Genomic DNA, 17,505 nt, shown 5'->3' with positions numbered 1-17,505 from the left:
CATGCAGACAGTTCTGAGGAGCAGTGACCATTGAAGTAGCAATAGAAAAGAGATGAAGATGCAACATTGCCAAGAAAAGACAGAGGTTGAAGGGAGTCAGTAAGAGGACGAGAGTTAATGAGATGAAAAGCCTTTGACTCCAACCTATTAAGAAGAGCTGTATGTGGGAAAACTCCCCACACATGAGAGTTGTACTCTAAACAGGGCAGGATAAAATTGGTCAACAATTATGCAAGGGTAAAGAAGGTATGGAGTCAGCTTAGCACATCTAATCTCTTGGAAGCAGATTTTACAAGCGATGCAATATGATCTTTCAAAGATAAGTCCCGGATGAATGAAACCCCAAGCATGTTCAAGGATGATGCAGGATTGAGCTGAATATTATTAAACATTAGAGGGTACTCCCTTGGAAGATTGTTTCGGGTTGATCTGTGTAAAAACTGAGTTTTAGATGCATTAAAATCAAGATTAATTTTACATCCGTGAAAGATATGAGCTAAGTCAGACATTAGGTGTGCTATAACCTCATCACTTGTTTGTTGAAGTAACTGCTGAGATGGATGCGCGGGAACCGAGTGGAAAGGTGAAGGGAGGAATCATCAGCATACGAATGGATAGGGTTAGATGTACGGCTCAGAAAGTCATTGATGAATAAAAGGAAGAGAGTTGGTGATAGGACAGAGCCCTGAGGAAAACCACTGTTGATAGATGTAGGAGAAGAACGATGGCCGCCTACAACAGCGGCTATAGAACAACCAGAAAGGAAACTATAGATGAAGGCACAGACAGAAGGATAGAAACCGTAAGAGGGTAGTTTGGAAATTAAATATTTATGCCAGATTCGATCGAAAGCCTTTGAGATGTCTAATGCTATGGCAAATCTTTCTCCAAAGTCCCTAAAGGAGGATGACCAGGAGTGTGAAAGGTAGGTGAGAAGATCGCCAATGGAGCACCCCTGATGGAACCCATACCGACAATCAGAAAGAAGGTTGTGACAGGAAAGACGCTTTAAAATTTTTCAATTTAAAATTGACCCAAAAACTTTTGTGACACAGGATGTAAAAGAAATTGGATAATAGTTAGAGGGCTGGGAATGGTCACCCTTCTTTGGGAATGGCTGAATGAGAGCAAACTTCTAACAAGAAGGAATGGTACAAGTTGACAATCAAAGGCTAAAGAGTTTACCTAGGCAGGGTGTAAGCACTAAAGTACAGTTCTTGAGGACAACAAGAGGGACTCCATCAGGCCCATATGCCTTGTTAGTAATGAGGCCAGTGATGGCAGAAAATACATCAGTTGAACAAATTTTAATGTCAGCCATGAGGAAGTCTGAGGGGTGAAGTGATGGAGGAACAGCACCGGAATCGTCTAAGGTGGAATTGGAGGAGAAAGTTTGAGCAAAGAGATTTGCTTTATTAGTAGAAGAAATAGCTACAGAGCCATCAGAATAGATAAGAGGAGGGAAGGAAAATCAAAGAAGTACTGCCTGAGGTTCTCCCAATCTGCAGCTCCAAAGTTCCACAGATGACTTTTCTTTAGAGGGTCCGTAGGCCGTACCGGAGCGATAGGACAGGTTAGATAATAAGGTTGTGATAGGAGGAGCCCAACAGAGAGGAAAGATTAACAGTGTAAGCAGAAGGATTAGTTGTAAGGAAGAGGTCAAGTACGTCGGAGCTCTCTCCATGGCAGTCAGGGATATGGATAGGGTGCTGTACAAGCTGCTCTATGTCATTAAGGATAGAAAAGATGTAGGCTTGTTCACCAGGTAGATCAGTGAAAGGAGAGAAGAGCCAAAGTTGGTGGTGAACATTGAAATCTCCTAGAATGGAGATTTCAGAGAAAGGAGAAATGGATAGAATGTGTTCCACCGTAGAAGTAAGATAGTTGAAGAATTTTTCATAGTCAGTAGAATTAGGAGACAAGTAAACAGCGCAGATGTATTTAGGCAGAGAATGACAAGAAAGCCGAAGGCAGAGAGTAGAGAATTCAGAAGAATCAAGTTCAGGAACAAGGGAGCAAGATAAATCGTTGCGTACAAATACACAACAGCCACCTTTGGCTTTGGAATGAGTATAGAGAAAGTAGGAGGAAAAAGAAAAGGGTTTGCTGTCAGTTGCCTCAGACAGCTGAGTCTCTGTCAAGAAGAGAATGTGAGGTTTAGAGGAGGAGAGGCGGTGTTTGACAGAGAGAAAGTTAGAGGAAAGGCTGCGAATGTTGCAGAAACGAAGAAGTGAGTCAGACAGTGGTTCCAGGCATCTTTCTGAGTCGTCACCGGGAGAGGTGCGGATGGTGGGGGAATTTATGGTCTCCTCCCCCCCCCCTTGGGGACTCCGAGGCATGATTTATTGACGCCATTTTTCTTTTTCAATTTTGTAAAGGTAGTGTAGTGTGTACTGTGCATGTAGTTTGGTGCTGACAGAGAAACTAGTATTGGAGAGCATGCTGGCCTACTCTGTGTTACTGAAACCCTGAAAAAGTTCAGGAATGGGGGATGGTCAGGAACTAGTCCTGAGGGCTGATGAAACGAGAGCTTCAGCTCTCCGTCATCAGCTTTCCATCCACCTTGGGAGTACTGCCCTGCTCGATTGGTGTTACAGTCTACTCCTCCAATCAATCATTGCCTTCCGTTCATTGAATTCACCACCCATACCAATCACAAACAAATATAAGGGCATTCACCACCAGGAATGCATGCTGCAGAACACATGCTCTTAGCATGCCTAACCAAACATTTGTTGTGTCCCACAGACTTCAGTTTTTTAATGCCATGTATTTATACCACGCTGAAAATAACTGGGGAGGCTAGAAATGGAAAGATCATTTCACCTGGCATGGATGAAGCTGTGCTGGGCAAGATGTAAAAGAGGTTAATTCCAATTATGGGTTAAAATGTATACTGACCATGATTCAAAGCTACACAGCAAGCGTGATTCAATTTTAATTTTGGCTTAAACCGGAAGATAAGTGAAATTTATGTATATATCATTGTTTCTTTAATACTCACCGTATTCAGACGGATTTAAACCATGGATATCAAAGAAATAATGTGTGATTAGAGAAGGACAATCGACTAAGATATGATTTTGATATGAGGAATCCAGTAGGGTTGATACAAATGATTAAATAAACAAAAAATATATATATAGTTCTAAGGTTAAAACTTTTAAGACGTTCATGGATATGTTTCGTGTAGCCTACTCTACAACTGTTTCAGGCCAAAGAAGGTATAGAAGAGATACAATTTTACGTTGCTTCGAAGCAGCATACCTTAAATCGCTGCCATGGGCAACAATGAATGAGTCATAGAAACATACTTTTGCCATTGTTATGGTGCATCGGCGCGTAGTATCCTCTTGTCCGGTGATATATGGCATTTACAGAAGTAGCTGTTGTACAACAACCAATGGCGCAAATCACTGACCACTTACCTCAGAATGGTGAGACCATTGTTTGATTTTTTCCCCAACCTTGTATGTAGTGTTACCCACTTATATGGGGATAATTCCAGTTCTTCCCCACTTCACACGGTTTACTGCCATCTTCGAGTTATAGAAAAAAAAAACTGAGATAGCTGGGAGATTAAATGAATCTTGTAGGATAACTGTGCACTTTGTTATGCGGGCATCAAACTTGGCATGGATACTCATAACGGGATACTGTTTCGAAAAAGCCTGTTAATCATTTCAGATTTCAAGGTGCCGCCATTTTCTTTCTATTTTTTTATTTTTTTATTTTTTTCCAGTTGACTGTATGACTTAAATTCGAAGAAGTTGAGTTGAAACTACAGTTTAATTGCCATGGAGAAGCCAAGCTGGGGAAGGCGGTGGTTGAACCGGTAGAGAGGAGGTCTGCAGTCGTAAGGGACCCAGGATCGAATCCACAGCTGGGCCAGTGAACGGTTTAAGGATTTGAATTTCATAAAAAGCAGACACTTCTGATCTATCAGATAACCCGCCGACATGTCATAATAATACCCCATTAATACCAGTACACCAGACCTAGCATGTATTCAATATGGACGGTGGGTGTTAGCGCCGAAGTGGTGACATGTGGAGGTGTGTAGGAGGACTACTGGGCCTTTGGATTGGCCTTGAAAGCCTTTGCCCAGAGTCGGACACGTAAAAAAAAAAAAAACAGGTTTCTAGAAAGTTCTATCATATTTCCTAAGAAAAGAGTGATTGTCAAGGCACAACCAGGGCACACTGGTGACATCACTGCTGTGAAACTCAGCGTTGGGTTCAGTATCAGCTAAGTATCTCCAGACTGCAGCAGAATAATTGTTTAGTGTCTCAAATGCTATCTAATTAGCCCCACAAACATAACCTACAGTGATGTTTTAGTTAGATAGCCGCACCTGAATTGACAGGATGTGCCAGCTTGGGAGAGCTGAGCCAAGGGTAACGGGGTTTCAGTTATCCGGATGGCGTACAGATCGCATGGGACTTAATGATACTGGATGAACGATCGGGCTAGATGTAGGAAGTCTTTATATCGGAACCTAGTTGTATCCCATACTTGAATGTGACTGTTCAGTACTCTATGGTCAAAGGTGGTAAAAGGATAATCCTTCGGCGTTAAACCATCAATAGTGCTTCCGATTTCGTGTATGATATGGTACGCATGTGATTCGTGTATAATACGTTCTTATGTAATAATACTCATGTATAATATATTCGTATATTATAATGATTCGTGTACAATATGATACGAAATAAGCCGCATTGTTGACAGGTACGTTGTCAGGTTACGATAATGACAACCTCAGAGGTGTGCGCCGCGACTATAGGAGAGTTAGCCGTTGGAAGGTACACATGGACGAAGGAGTGGTGTGTCCCTCTGTTCTTAGAAACTCTTCACCATTGTGGCTATGGACAGCATAGCCCTTAATCGAACAGCAACCACAGCCACCACTTTCCATGGAATAAGCATATCCCTCTTCCAGTACCCAACATCAGACAATGAAAGTGAAATGCGTGAGCCACTTCTGAGTAAGACTGAATGCAGTGGCAGTTGGAAGTGTTATCGTTTTGGTCTTCCCTCTACAGATTTATGCAGCTGCATATGTGAAGATTTGCATCAACAGACACCAACAATTCGATGCAAGGATAACAATTACACAGGACACATTTTTTTTTTTTTTCGCTGAAGCACTACAAATGTAGATGTAAACTGGACATACACCCTGCATTTTTGTCCATAGCGGGCATTAATGACATTGAAGAAGCTTCTAATGTGCTAACAGTTCACAAAATTGACTTGCTTATGCATTAAAACATATGATCTGACACCAAAATTATTAAGATCGGTCATCTATGTCAAGTTTTAGTGAAGAAATTGTATTTTAGAACCGGAAATGGCGCCCAAATTGAAAAAAAAATGGCTGCCACATTGAATTTTTGCGTGGCTAACGGGCTTTTTAGTTAAAGCAGGATCAGAGGAGTATATATACCATTTCGATGCTTGCATCACAAAGTGCATGATTTTTCGCTGATCTGCGTCGCTAAATAACACAATCACTTTGATCCCAGAAACAAACAGCACTGATGGGACCAGCAGATGTATTGTTCTAGTTTTCTTTTAAGTTCTTTTATAATTTGGAGGATATGAATAATGTTAACTTGCCTCACAAGTTTAGGAGGAAAGAGATAAGATGTTGAAGTATGAGTCAGGCCTTTGCCGGCAGTCCAAGAGGCTACCCGTATAGGCTTATCATTTGGATTGCTGTATGGCAGGAAGGAATACACGCTGCCACTGGAATAATGTATAATGTTAGAGTAAATGAGCAAAAATGGGCACTGAAAGTGAAGGAATACTCTAAGGAAGATTTTTAAAATGAGTTTTTTTTTTTTTTTAAATCTGATAACATAGTTTCCATTTCATTCTTGCTATTTCTAGATGATTTATTCAGCTGAAGGAAATCTACCCTATAGGAGCAGGAATTAATCTCCATCAGTCTAACCTGGAAGCTACTGAGGTGTCATCGATGACGGTGATGAGTGAGTTGGTGCGTGATAAAGTCTTATGAAAGTGGTGGAGGGTGTGGAGGTGGTGGAGAGGGAGGCGAGTGAAAGCAAGCAGCCTCGTTGTCTGGACCAGCAGGAGGTGGCTTTTGAAGGAGGACTCAGCGAAGGCGACGAGGAAGGTTGGATCATCGCTCACCATGATCACAGTCACGCACCACAACACATCACGCAGCTGGAGATATAGATAGTAATTCAGCTTTTAATGTCTTTGCTACCATAACACACTTTCTGTTCGTTTTCTTGTACAGGTTACTGCTGATGATTTCCAAGGTTGTCCATACCTCCACTTTGGCAGTAATGATAATAAGGAAAATTAGAATTCGGAGATTATATCACCTGCCGAACAGGGTAATACTCGTAGCGGGTGGATAGGTGGTGAGATAGGGAAGGAGGGGGATGGGTGGGGGACAAGGGCTTTAGTTTCACCAGCCCATATGATGCAGTTTCGAGTTATGTTCATTTGTTCATTTATCTATCTGCACCGCAGTACATGCATATTCCATGAAACACATTCTTTTAAAATGAATTGATATATTTAGTACGATGTCTGTCCTAAATTAAAAGCCAAAAACATTTGTTGCCTGCATTTATACAGTACTCAAGCTTTCCATGTTTATTTTCCGTATTTTCCGTATTTTTTCCAGCCTGTCTATTGCATTCAGCCTCGTAAACATACCTACATCTTGCATACCCTTAGTTGGTCTTCATCGGGTTTTACAGTGCCCTACCGATAGTCCTGACCACCTCGGAAGACTTGGTACTTATGGTCTTTCCTACCCTTATTTATTCCTTGTCACTGGGGATGTTCTGCCATATGGGGATTAGTTATTGGTTATTTATTAATGTCAGACAGTATAGGGAGACAGCTGGTGCCATCTCTCGTACACGAGTTAAATAGCACGCATTGGCTCTGGTTGCAGTCCATATAAGCTGCTTTGACACAGTGCCATATAATAACCGAAACATGACACCAAGTTCGTTCTTATCGAACCCGGTTCACGAAACTCCGCACTAAAGGTTATCAACCATATCAGAGATCTGCTTTGGCGATAATATGTTTTTCTTGACATTCGTCATGAAAACTACACAGGAAATTGAGTGGAGGGGGGGGGGACTACTGTCACTCTTTACATTCGTGAAATTCCCCGGTGGGTCAGTGTCCACTGAAATTACAACTTCAGTATGAATAAGCAGAAACTGCGAATATGGCGCCACAGGACGGGTTGGTAGCCAAGTATTTATTAATGCAAGCCATTGCTGAAACACAAGCCCAAACTTTCAGAGGTTCTGTAAAACAAGACATGTACCATACATTTTTTGTTGATTATGCGTGTCGTAAAAGGCGACTAAAAGGGGCGGGGTGAGGGGACTAGGGACCCCCTCCTCTGTTTTTTAGTTCCTAAAAAGAGACAGGCCAGAGAAAGGGTTGGGGGATGGAGTTATCCCCGTACCCTGAAAATTGGGTCTATGAATGTGCGTGGATGTAGTACGATTGAGGCTAAAAGGGAGGAGATTGGGAGAATGTTTGTGAGAAGAAAGATGGATGTGTTAGCTTTGAGTGAAACGAAGATGAAAGGGAAGGGTGAGTCTATGTTTAGAAGTGTGAATGGAAGATTGTCAGGTGTTGATAGAGGAAGGGCAAGAGAAGGTGTGGCTTTGTTGGTGAATCCGGAAGTACAGCAGTGTGTGACTGAATGGAAGGAGGTGTCATCGAGACTGATGTGGGTGAAAGCGAAATTTGAATGTGAGTTGTGGGTGTTTGTGAGTGCATATGGGCCTGGTAGTGAAAGGGATGAAGAAGAGAGGGAGTCATTCTGGAATGATGTTGATGAGTGTCTGCAGAAGTTTGGAACGAATGTGAATGTGGTAATGATGGGAGATCTGAAAGCTAGAGTGGGAAATGTAGCAGTTGAAGGTGTAGTTGGTATGCATGGTGTGCCTGGAAGAAATGAAAATGGGGAACGAATGATAGCGATGTGTGTTGAGCGAGAGATGGTGATTGGAAATACTTTGTTTGAGAAGAAAGATATCCATAAGTATGCATGGGTGAGACAGGAGGGTGGAAGGGTTGTTGATAGAGCTTTGATGGACTATGTGTTGTGTCTAGGAATGTAATAGGAAGATTGTTGGATGTGAGAGTTCTGAGAGGGGAGGGTGGAGGTATGTCTGACCACTACCTAGTGGAGGGAAAGTTAAGAGTAGGTAAGAGATGGGTGAGAGCTAGGAGGGTTAGGTGTGGCAGGGAGGTTTTGAAAGTGAGTGAGTTGGATAAAAGAGAGAAAAAGATAGAGTATCAGGAGAAATTGAAAGATGAGTGGAACGCAGTGAAAGATCGGGAAAATGGCAGCGTGGAGGAGGAATGGCAGTTGTTTAAGAGTGCTGTGGTGGGGCATGCAGAAGAGGTGTGTGGTGCGAGACGTGTGGGTGGTGGTGTAAGAAAAGGAAGTGAATGGTGGTGCGAGGAAGTAAGTATGGCTGTGGCTGAGAAGAGACGGGCATATGAAGTGTGGCTGCAGAGGAAGGATGAGATGTCACATGAAAGGTATAAGGAAAAGAGGAATAGAGCGAGAAGGGCTGTGCGTGATGCTAAAGTGGCAGCAGATGAGAGGTGGGGTAGGCGGCTGACAGAGAATTTTCAACAGAATAAGAAAATGTTTTGGAAGGAGGTGAAAAGGGTGCGAAAGGGAGAGTCTGGGAAGGAAGAACGAGTAAAAGCAGAGGATGGAAGGATGTTAATTGAGATGGATGCAGTAAGGAAGAGATGGGCAGAGTATTTTGAAAGATTGTTAAATGTAGAGGAGGAAAGGGTGGCTGAGATTGTGGCGGATGGAAGGGTGCAAGGAATAAATGTGTTGGGAGAGTTGAATGATTCTTTGATCACGAAGGAAGAAGTGGAGAAGGCAGTAAAGGATATGAAAACAGGGAAAGCTGCAGGTATGGATGGGTGTGCTGTGGAATGCCTGAAGGGTGGTGGAGTGACTATTGTTGACTGGTTAGTAAGATTGTTGAATATGTGCTTTGAGAAAGGTATGGTGCCAATTGACTGGGCAAGTGCTTGTGTGGTCCCGTTGTATAAAGGCAAGGGTGATAAGTATGAATGTACTAGTTTTAGGGGTATAAGTCTGTTGAGTGTTGTAGGTAAGGTTTATGGTAGAGTGTTAATTATGAGAGTTGGAGAGGGTACAGAGGGAGTGATTGGTGATGAGCAGTGTGGCTTTAGGAGAGGGAGGGGATTCGTGGATCAGGTGTTTGCTGTGAGACAAGTGTGTGAAAAGTATTTAGCGATAGGCAAGGATGTGTTTTGGGCATTTATGGATTTAGAGAAAGCGTATGATAGAATTGATAGGGAGGCTTTGTGGACTGTTTTAAGATTGTATGGACTTCATGGTAGGTTATTAAAAGGGGTGAAAAGTTTTTATGTAAATAGTAGAGCGTGTGTAAGAGTGGGAAATGCTGTGAGTGATTGGTTTCCTGTGAGAGTGGGGCTGCGACAGGGATGTGTGATGTCGCCTTGGTTGTTTAATATTTACATGGATGGTGTTGTAAGGGAGGTGAATGCAAGAGTTTTAGGTGGAGGTCTGAGTCTGGTGAATGTTGATGGTGGAGAGTGGAATCTGAAGCAGCTGCTCTTTGCAGATGATACTGCACTGGTGGCTGATTCAGAGGAGAGATTGAGAGAGTTGGTAGAGGAGTTTGGAAGGGTGTGTGAAAGGAGGAAATTGAAAGTAAATGAGAACAAGAGTAAAGTGATGAAGTGTACGAGGTTGGTAGATGGTAGGGGGGTGAATATAGTTTTGAATGGCGAGTTGCTTGAGGAGGTAGGGTGTTTTAACCCGCCCAGTCCCGGCCACTTTTTGACCACTGGTACCCCCCAATCCCGGGCAATTTTTGACCTTTTTTTTTTTGCTAAAACTTTCGCTTTTGGTGAGAAACATCGAAAATTCATAGAGAAATCGCTCACCTGAGGTTTAAAATACTCATTACAGGTAGGAGAGCCTCCTTACCTTACTGGGTTTTCTATCAGGCTGGCGCCAAAGAAAACGAGTTCTATGGGAGGATAACTATTTCACACCACTCATAAACGGTATTTATTTATTTACTGTTACGAATTTATATGTAGTACAAAAGTATATTGGTTTTCAAGCAGTAATATAGGCATTATAAGCATTGTTTCACTCGCTAATACCTGACCTTTTTTTGCCACATTACCTGATCATCATTTCTAACTGTTTCTTCCTCTAATGCTATGTAAAGTTTGTCCTCCACATTGTCATTGATTGGGGAATCACTCTGGCCCTGAATTTCGTACCGTGGCATGACATGGCTATACTGGCCAGGTCACTGATAACAGGTGAATTGCTGAGAAAAGGGCATGCAGGGGGGGGGAGGAGGTCATGCTGGGTAAGGCATTGTCTCTGCCTGGCATCTTGTTGAGGCAGGTGTCCCGTGTATACGTACCAAAAATGACTCGCGAAAATTGAAAATTGTGGAAATTATGAACCTTGCAATTGCAGGACGTTGAAGTACGTCCTCGGGATTAGCTGTGACAAAACGTGAGGACGTGGAAGTACGTCCTCGGGACGGCGCGGGTTAAATATCTAGGGTCACATGTTGCTGTGGATGGAAGAATAGATGCAGAAGTGAAGTTTAGAATAAATGAAGTAGGAAAGGTGCTGGGAGGAATGAAAAAAGTGTTTAGATGTCGTTCACTTAGAATGGATGTAAAGAGAAGGCTGTATCAGGGTGTTGTGGTACCGACTGCGTTATATGGGGCTGAAACATGGAATATAGGTGTAGCAGGGAGGAAACGTTTGAATGTAATGGAGATGAGGTGTCTGAGGAGTATGTGTGGAGTGACGCGTATGGATCGAGTGCGAAATGATGAAGTGAGAAGGAGAACTGGAGTTGTTCGGGAGATGGTTGGTAGAGTTGAGCAGAGGGTGTTGCGATGGTTTGGGCATATGGAGAGAATGGATAATGAGCGATTGGTGAAAAAGATAACTAGATATGATGTGAGAGGTGTAAGGCTGAGAGGAAGACCACGAATAGGATGGATGGACAGTGTGAAGAGAGCACTGGATGCAAGAGGAATGTCTGTTGAGCAAGGAAGAGTGGCTGTGTGTGACAGAAATAAATGGAGAGAAATTGTGAATGAATAAGTGATGACGCAGCCCTGAGGGGATATTCTCCCGCATTTGGTCTGGTCAGCTAGTCAGGCCAGGTGCGGGTAAGGGGATGGGTCTGTTATGATGTGGCAGGGGTAAACCAGTTCTGCTGTCGGGCCCTGCTGCTGATGTCACTGATTGCATTGCGCAGTTGACCCTTGTGCGGTGTGGTGCGGTGAGGATCTGTCCGTTCTCCCCTTTGGGGCTAAGATGCGAATGAATGTGTTTGAATGGATGAGTAAATGGGGAGTGTGTCGTCCTGTCTCGGCTACCTCCCTTTCCTTGGGGGAAGCAGCCTCGGCATATAGATAGATGATAAAATAAATCCATGTGAGTTATTTCAAACATTTATATACAATATTGCTAGGATGAATCCCTAATGCAACAGAAATTATGGCAATAAAACAATGTATGGCATACACATCACTACGAACCTCCGGCCCTACTGTAGAAGCACTCATATGCCAAAGTTTATCATCCAGTCTCATATCATATCCCACAAAATATGCACAAACACGTGTGAACTACTGTACCTGCATCTATATACCGTTGATCACATGCAATCCACGTTCTGCCAGAAAACGTGTTTACTCTGTCCTATGACTCTTAAAACATCATCCTATAGAAATGCTAAGAACTTTCCAAAACAAAGTACTGTAGCATCGTTCTTGTTGATGCCTTGCCTAAACCACTCGAGCAAACAATAACCGCTTCGTTTCCACTCACAGAGTTTCTCTTTCCTGCACTGAAAAAATTCTACTTTTCGGTCAAACCTTGGTCTGTCTATCAACTTTACGAGCAGTCTCTCACCAAAATATATTTGCCTAGTTTTACTTGCCCCTGCCATTACCTCAAAGGATATATTTGCTGCTCTCACTGGCATCCACACTAATAAAGCATACCAGTGCGGTGGAGTTCGTATTGCTGTTCTCAAGGTCTGTGCTTATGATTAAACCTGACCCCAGCAAGCCCCTTCGCCTCTCAAATTTAACATTTTATTATTTCTGCAAGACAGCGCACATTCAGCCTGCCTGGATATCTTATCCCACTAATTTATCTCTCGGCCAGTTGCCCTAATATCTTGCATTTCAGCAGTCTTTTTAGTTTATTCTGTACAATACGATTTTCACATATATTTCTTTTCATAATACTTTCACCGAACTCAAGGATTATTTCTGTCACACGTGCTCTGCTATTTTTTTTTAGATTCCTGGACCATATTCTCTTCAGATTTTTAATAAATTCTTTGCTTCTCTGATAGATATCTCAAAGGCCTTAGCCAGATTCTGGCATTCTTTAATATTGCCTTTTTTACGACTTTTTACTTGACAAAATCTCAGTTACACACAAGGAAGTTACTGTAAATGCCATCGTTGGTAATGTTACTCACAGCTATAATCAAGGCTTCATTAATGTCGAATTTATATGTTAATGAGACAGAGTGTTTTCTTCTTTGAGCAGTTTGCAGAACAATGCACATAACTGGCCCCAAGTGACTTAAAGTTTTACCTTACCCGTTTTGCATCCACAGCATGAGTCCAAGAAAGGAATGTCTGTGTTTCGTTGGTGTTATAACTTGCGACTGAGCTCCTGAATACTCCTAAGCCCCATGGTGCTGGAATCTGGTCTATTGCCTGTAGAATATATTATATTTTGTCAGTGAATAAACTGATGCATATTTCATCAATAATTTACAGATATCTCTGGTCATGCACCACTCTAAAATAATAATATCACATGCAGTTGATACTATTTTAAACTTCACTTCATCCAGTTTTGATTACTCATTATATAAATTAAATTGCCAAAACATTACCAAATATATCTGTGTAGTTTATCGTTCCCCCAATGCTTCTTCGGAACCCAGTGTATTTGATTCCTTATCCACTCAGTTGAGTTACCTTGACCTTGCCCTTGGCAATGAAATTACCATTTTGGTTGATTTTAACATACACAATGTTGAATGGTTATTGCATTCTGCACGGACTGACGACGCTGGTCTAGAATGCGAGCTGTTTGCGGAATCGTTTAATCTCACCCAGTTGGTAAAGCAACCAACCAGAATACCTGATAATCCTGACCATAATGCCCATCTCTTGGATTTATTTTTGACAAATAATCCAGATCAATATAAGATAGAGGTACTGTCACCACTTGGATCCTCTGACCACAATCTCATCAAAGCCTCATTAGTTAACCCTCCTACATCTCCCCATTCCGAACCTGTCAGGGTGACCCGATGGCACTTTGACAGAGCAGACTGGGATGGATTTAGAAATTATCTTGCTGATGTTCCATGGCAGTCTTTCTTCTCTAGTGATTCCAATTCTACCCAGTCCCACATTTGCGACTTAATACTAGCTGGTATGGATTTATTCATACCAAGTCAACAATTCACTAAAAGATCAAACTCTCCAAAATGGTTTGATGGCAATTGTGCCGGAGCAACAGCCTAAAAGTCATTAGCATATAACTCTTACTTAAAATCAAAAACATCTGAATCACTCTCCCAATTTAAAATTGCTAGAAATCATGCAAAAGCTGTATTAAAGCTATCTAAATCAAACTTTCTTCAAAAGCAAGCATCAAAACTACTTAACAACCCTAATGACAATAGAATATTCTGGTCAACTCTTAATTCTTTCAATAATAACTTTAACAAGTCATCTTCCATTCCCCCACTAAAATCTTCAGATGGCAATATTACAAATGACCCACGTGGGAAAGCAGATATCTTTGCTAGTACCTTTGCAAGAAACTCTACCATAGATGATACCAGCCAGAATGTCTCAGTACTGGAACTTGATTCTCCCAAAATTGCCCCACTTAAAATACTGACAAGATTCGTAAAATCCATCCTAGACAATTTACCTACCAACAAAGCTCCAGGCCCAGATGGAATTCCGCCAATTGTTTTGAAAAAGTGTTCCCCTGAACTTGCCTCTGTCCTAGCTAAATTATTCAGACTATGCATACGTACTTCTTTATTGCCAAATTCATGGAAAGAAGCCAATATCCACCCAGTTCCGAAGAAAGGAAGTTCGTCTGACCCCTCCAATTACAGACCAATAGCTGTCACATCTTCTCTTGGTAAGGTATTTGAAACTTTAATTAATAAGCATATTGTTAATCATCTTGAATCCAACAACTTAATTAGTGATAGACAATACGGTTTTTGCCACGAAAGATCCAACATTGACATACTCAATCTCTTAACTCATACCATCCATCAATCAATTGATCTTTTTGGAGAAACTCATGCAGTAGCTCTTGATATCTCTAAAGCTTTCGACAGAGTATGGCACCGTTCCCTGCTGTCCAAACTCCCTTGCTATGGACTAACATCTTTTGTTCCTTTGATTTCTTCTTATCTTAGTGACAGGAAAATAAGAGTAAAAGTAGATGATGTATATTCGAATTTCCACTCAATTAACGCCGGCGTGCCGCAGGGATCAGTTCTGGCGCCAACCCTATTTCTGGTTCATATTAATGATCTCTTATCTGTCACTCACAATCCCGTTCACTCACATGCAGATGACTCAACACTACATAGTTCATTCACACTCAGACATCCATTTACAAAGTCTAATATCTCTACCTCTCAACTCAGTACAGCCATCTCCATAAATCAAGATCTAGCTACAATCAGTGAATGGGGACAAAACAACCTTGTCTCTTTTAATGCTAGTAAAACTAAATATATAGAGTTTACTAATAGACAGATATTGCCAGATTCGTACATTACCTTCAGTGCTACTAATATTCCCATCTCCAAAAGTATTGAAATTCTTGGTGTCTCACTTAACAGTGCCCTCAGCTGGACCTCTCATGTCAGATCACTTGCTAAAACCGTCTCAAAGAAACTTGGATTATTGTACAGAGTCCGTAACTTCTTCGCCGATGAGCAGTTAGCTATAATTTATAAGAGTCATATGCGCTCTCAGCTTGAATATTGCTCACCCTTGTGGAATGGTTGTGGAGAGGTTGCATTAAGACAACTAGACAAAATTCACAATAAAGCTGTTAGAATCATTAACAACCCTGCCATTACATATAAACTACCTCCCCTGCAAGTAAGAAGGAATGTTGCCTCCCTTGCATTATTTTACAGATATTTTTTTGGCAAATGCTCAGACGAAGTTTCCATGGTGCCACCTCTCCATGCCTTCCCTCGTGCTACACGGGCATCTGGTAGCGCTCATGACTGGAATATCACTCAACCATATTGCAGAACTTCTGCCTATCAGAATTCTTTCATTCCCCGAACTGCATCTCTCTGGAACTCGCTTCCCCAGAGTTGTTTTCCTCCAAATTTCAACCCACAACTGTTCAAGTCTAACTGTTACAGATAATTTATGAATAGAGGACACCAGTAATCTGGTGTATGGATTATTTTTTTTTTCCCCAATTGTTTTTCCTTCCTCCGTTGTTATTTTAAAAAAATAATAAGAATTATAATAATCAAGTGATTTTCTATACTCTGAGACCTAAAGTCTAGCAGTGACAGGCAACGTGCTGCAGTAGAGTTATTTTTTAGAGTCAGTTCACCACCGCTGACGTCTATGCATGACTGTCTAAGGCCATTTACATTACCGTTAATTTAGCAGTCATTTCAGGCTTTGGGAAGATCAGTATAACGAATGTCTCATGGAGACATGACAATATCAGATGAAAAAGAGACAAAGAATACAACTGAATAATCAGAATATGGGGAGAGTTCAGGAAGGAGTGGCTTCATAGCATACTCAAATTCTTAGCGGCTATTTTGCAGTCTTTGACTGACCTATGGGAGCACATAAGATAGCATGACACCAAGACTACTTAGCAACTATATCCGTAGAAAAACGTAGAAAAGGTGTAGGAATAATTATTATCGCCGCCTAATAGCTCAGCACACCATAACAAGTAGTGAATGGGCGGCATAGGAGGGTTTCCCAAAAGTTCATAAAGTTTGTCTAAAGAAAGAAAAAACCTTAGGTTAAGTCCTAGTCACGACCGTTCCCTTCAAGGCAGTCTCCTTGGGCGCACAGAGATCGATCCCAGCGCTTCTCCCACGATCAGAATGCGTTCTGGAAGACCTTCAGCATCAGATTGTTCAAGTCCTTCTGGGATTCCTCCTGGATCTACAACAATGGTGTTAAACTTTAGTCCTCTCAGCAGGATTTTTATTTTCGGAATGAGGAAAAAAAATCACGAGGCCAACTTTGGTGGATATGGGGGGTGGCAGACAAATGACAAGTTTACAGGGGGTGGGGGACAACCAGCACTTTTTTTTTTTTTTTTTAACGCCGAAAACAGCTGGACAACAAGGGCCGTGTGCCCGGTGCATTCTCATGGTGAAACAACAATTTTTTTTTTTTTGTATGCCACTTGTCTAAACATTTTAGTTTCAAGTCCTCCCGGAGCCGTCTCAAAACGTCACAGTAGAGCTTTGCATTGATGGTCTGTCCATGAGGCAAAAATTCATCCATGTCGAAGAAAGCGATGATCATCGACCTCACATTGCTCTTGACCGGACATGTCTTCTTTGATCAAGGCGAAGCTCAGCTCTTCCACTGCAATGATTTTTTGTTCGGTCTCCGGGTTGTACCAGTAAACCCAGCTTTCATCACCAGTAATGTCACTGGATACGAAGTTAGGGTCATTTCTGGCCATTTCCTTGAGCTCTGAACAGACCTCCACGTGATGCTGCTTTTGCTCATCAGTGGGGAGCCTCGGGACAAACTTGGCAGTGATTTGTCTCATGTCAAGGACGCAGGACAAAATGTATTGATAAGTTTAATACGATAGACTCACAGTGCCACAAACATCGTAGATTGTCCCCCTGTGATCTTCGAGGATGGTTGCACGAACTTTAGCCAAACTGTCATGAGCTAAACTGGTGGAAGGATAACCAGAACATGCATCATCATCTGTTGACCCCGGTCCGTTTTTAAAATGCTTAAACCAGTCCTAGGTTTGTGTAACCCAAAGAGCATTGTTACAAAATGCTTGTTTGAACATTTTATGAGTTTCTGCCACGTGTTTCCTGAGTTTCACATAAAGTTCGATGCACACGCACTGCTCTTTCATATCCTCCATTTTTTAGATAACAGCATTCGCAAAGTAACCGAAACACAATGACAAAAAACCACACACATGCACTGAATGCATCCACCATGCTCAACGCCACTTGACACATTAACCCCTACACCGCGGGCTTGTTTACCAATTACTTGCGTGTGCCGCGGGGTTATTTGGGCTCCGACAGACTCTCAAAAAATATTTGCCAAAAATCAGTTATTAGTCCTAGAATAATAAAATTACATATGCTTATG

At 41.9% G+C, this 17,505-nt stretch overlaps 1 protein-coding gene across 1 annotated transcript; it reads right to left on the bottom strand.

Annotated features, from left to right (window-relative positions):
- Positions 1-3,781: 3,781 nt before the first annotated feature.
- LOC145407173 (uncharacterized) lies at positions 3,782-12,773 on the bottom strand. The gene is made up of 4 exons (XM_080278204.1): positions 12,703-12,773; positions 5,960-6,195; positions 5,628-5,751; positions 3,782-3,883 (listed from the first exon to the last, which is right to left on the bottom strand). The coding sequence occupies exons 2-4, from the start codon at positions 6,160-6,162 to the stop codon at positions 3,782-3,784; spliced, it is 429 nt and encodes a 142-aa protein (XP_080134330.1). The 5' UTR covers positions 6,163-6,195; positions 12,703-12,773.
- Positions 12,774-17,505: the final 4,732 nt, after the last annotated feature.

This window comes from Coenobita brevimanus, chromosome 8 (genome assembly GCF_032717465.1).
Source record: "Coenobita brevimanus isolate Jiangsu-jjx chromosome 8, ASM3271746v2, whole genome shotgun sequence".
Taxonomy (NCBI): Eukaryota; Metazoa; Arthropoda; class Malacostraca; order Decapoda; family Coenobitidae; genus Coenobita; species Coenobita brevimanus.
The sequence above is the reverse complement of the archived record's forward strand: the minus strand, read 5'-3'. Positions and strand labels throughout refer to the sequence as shown.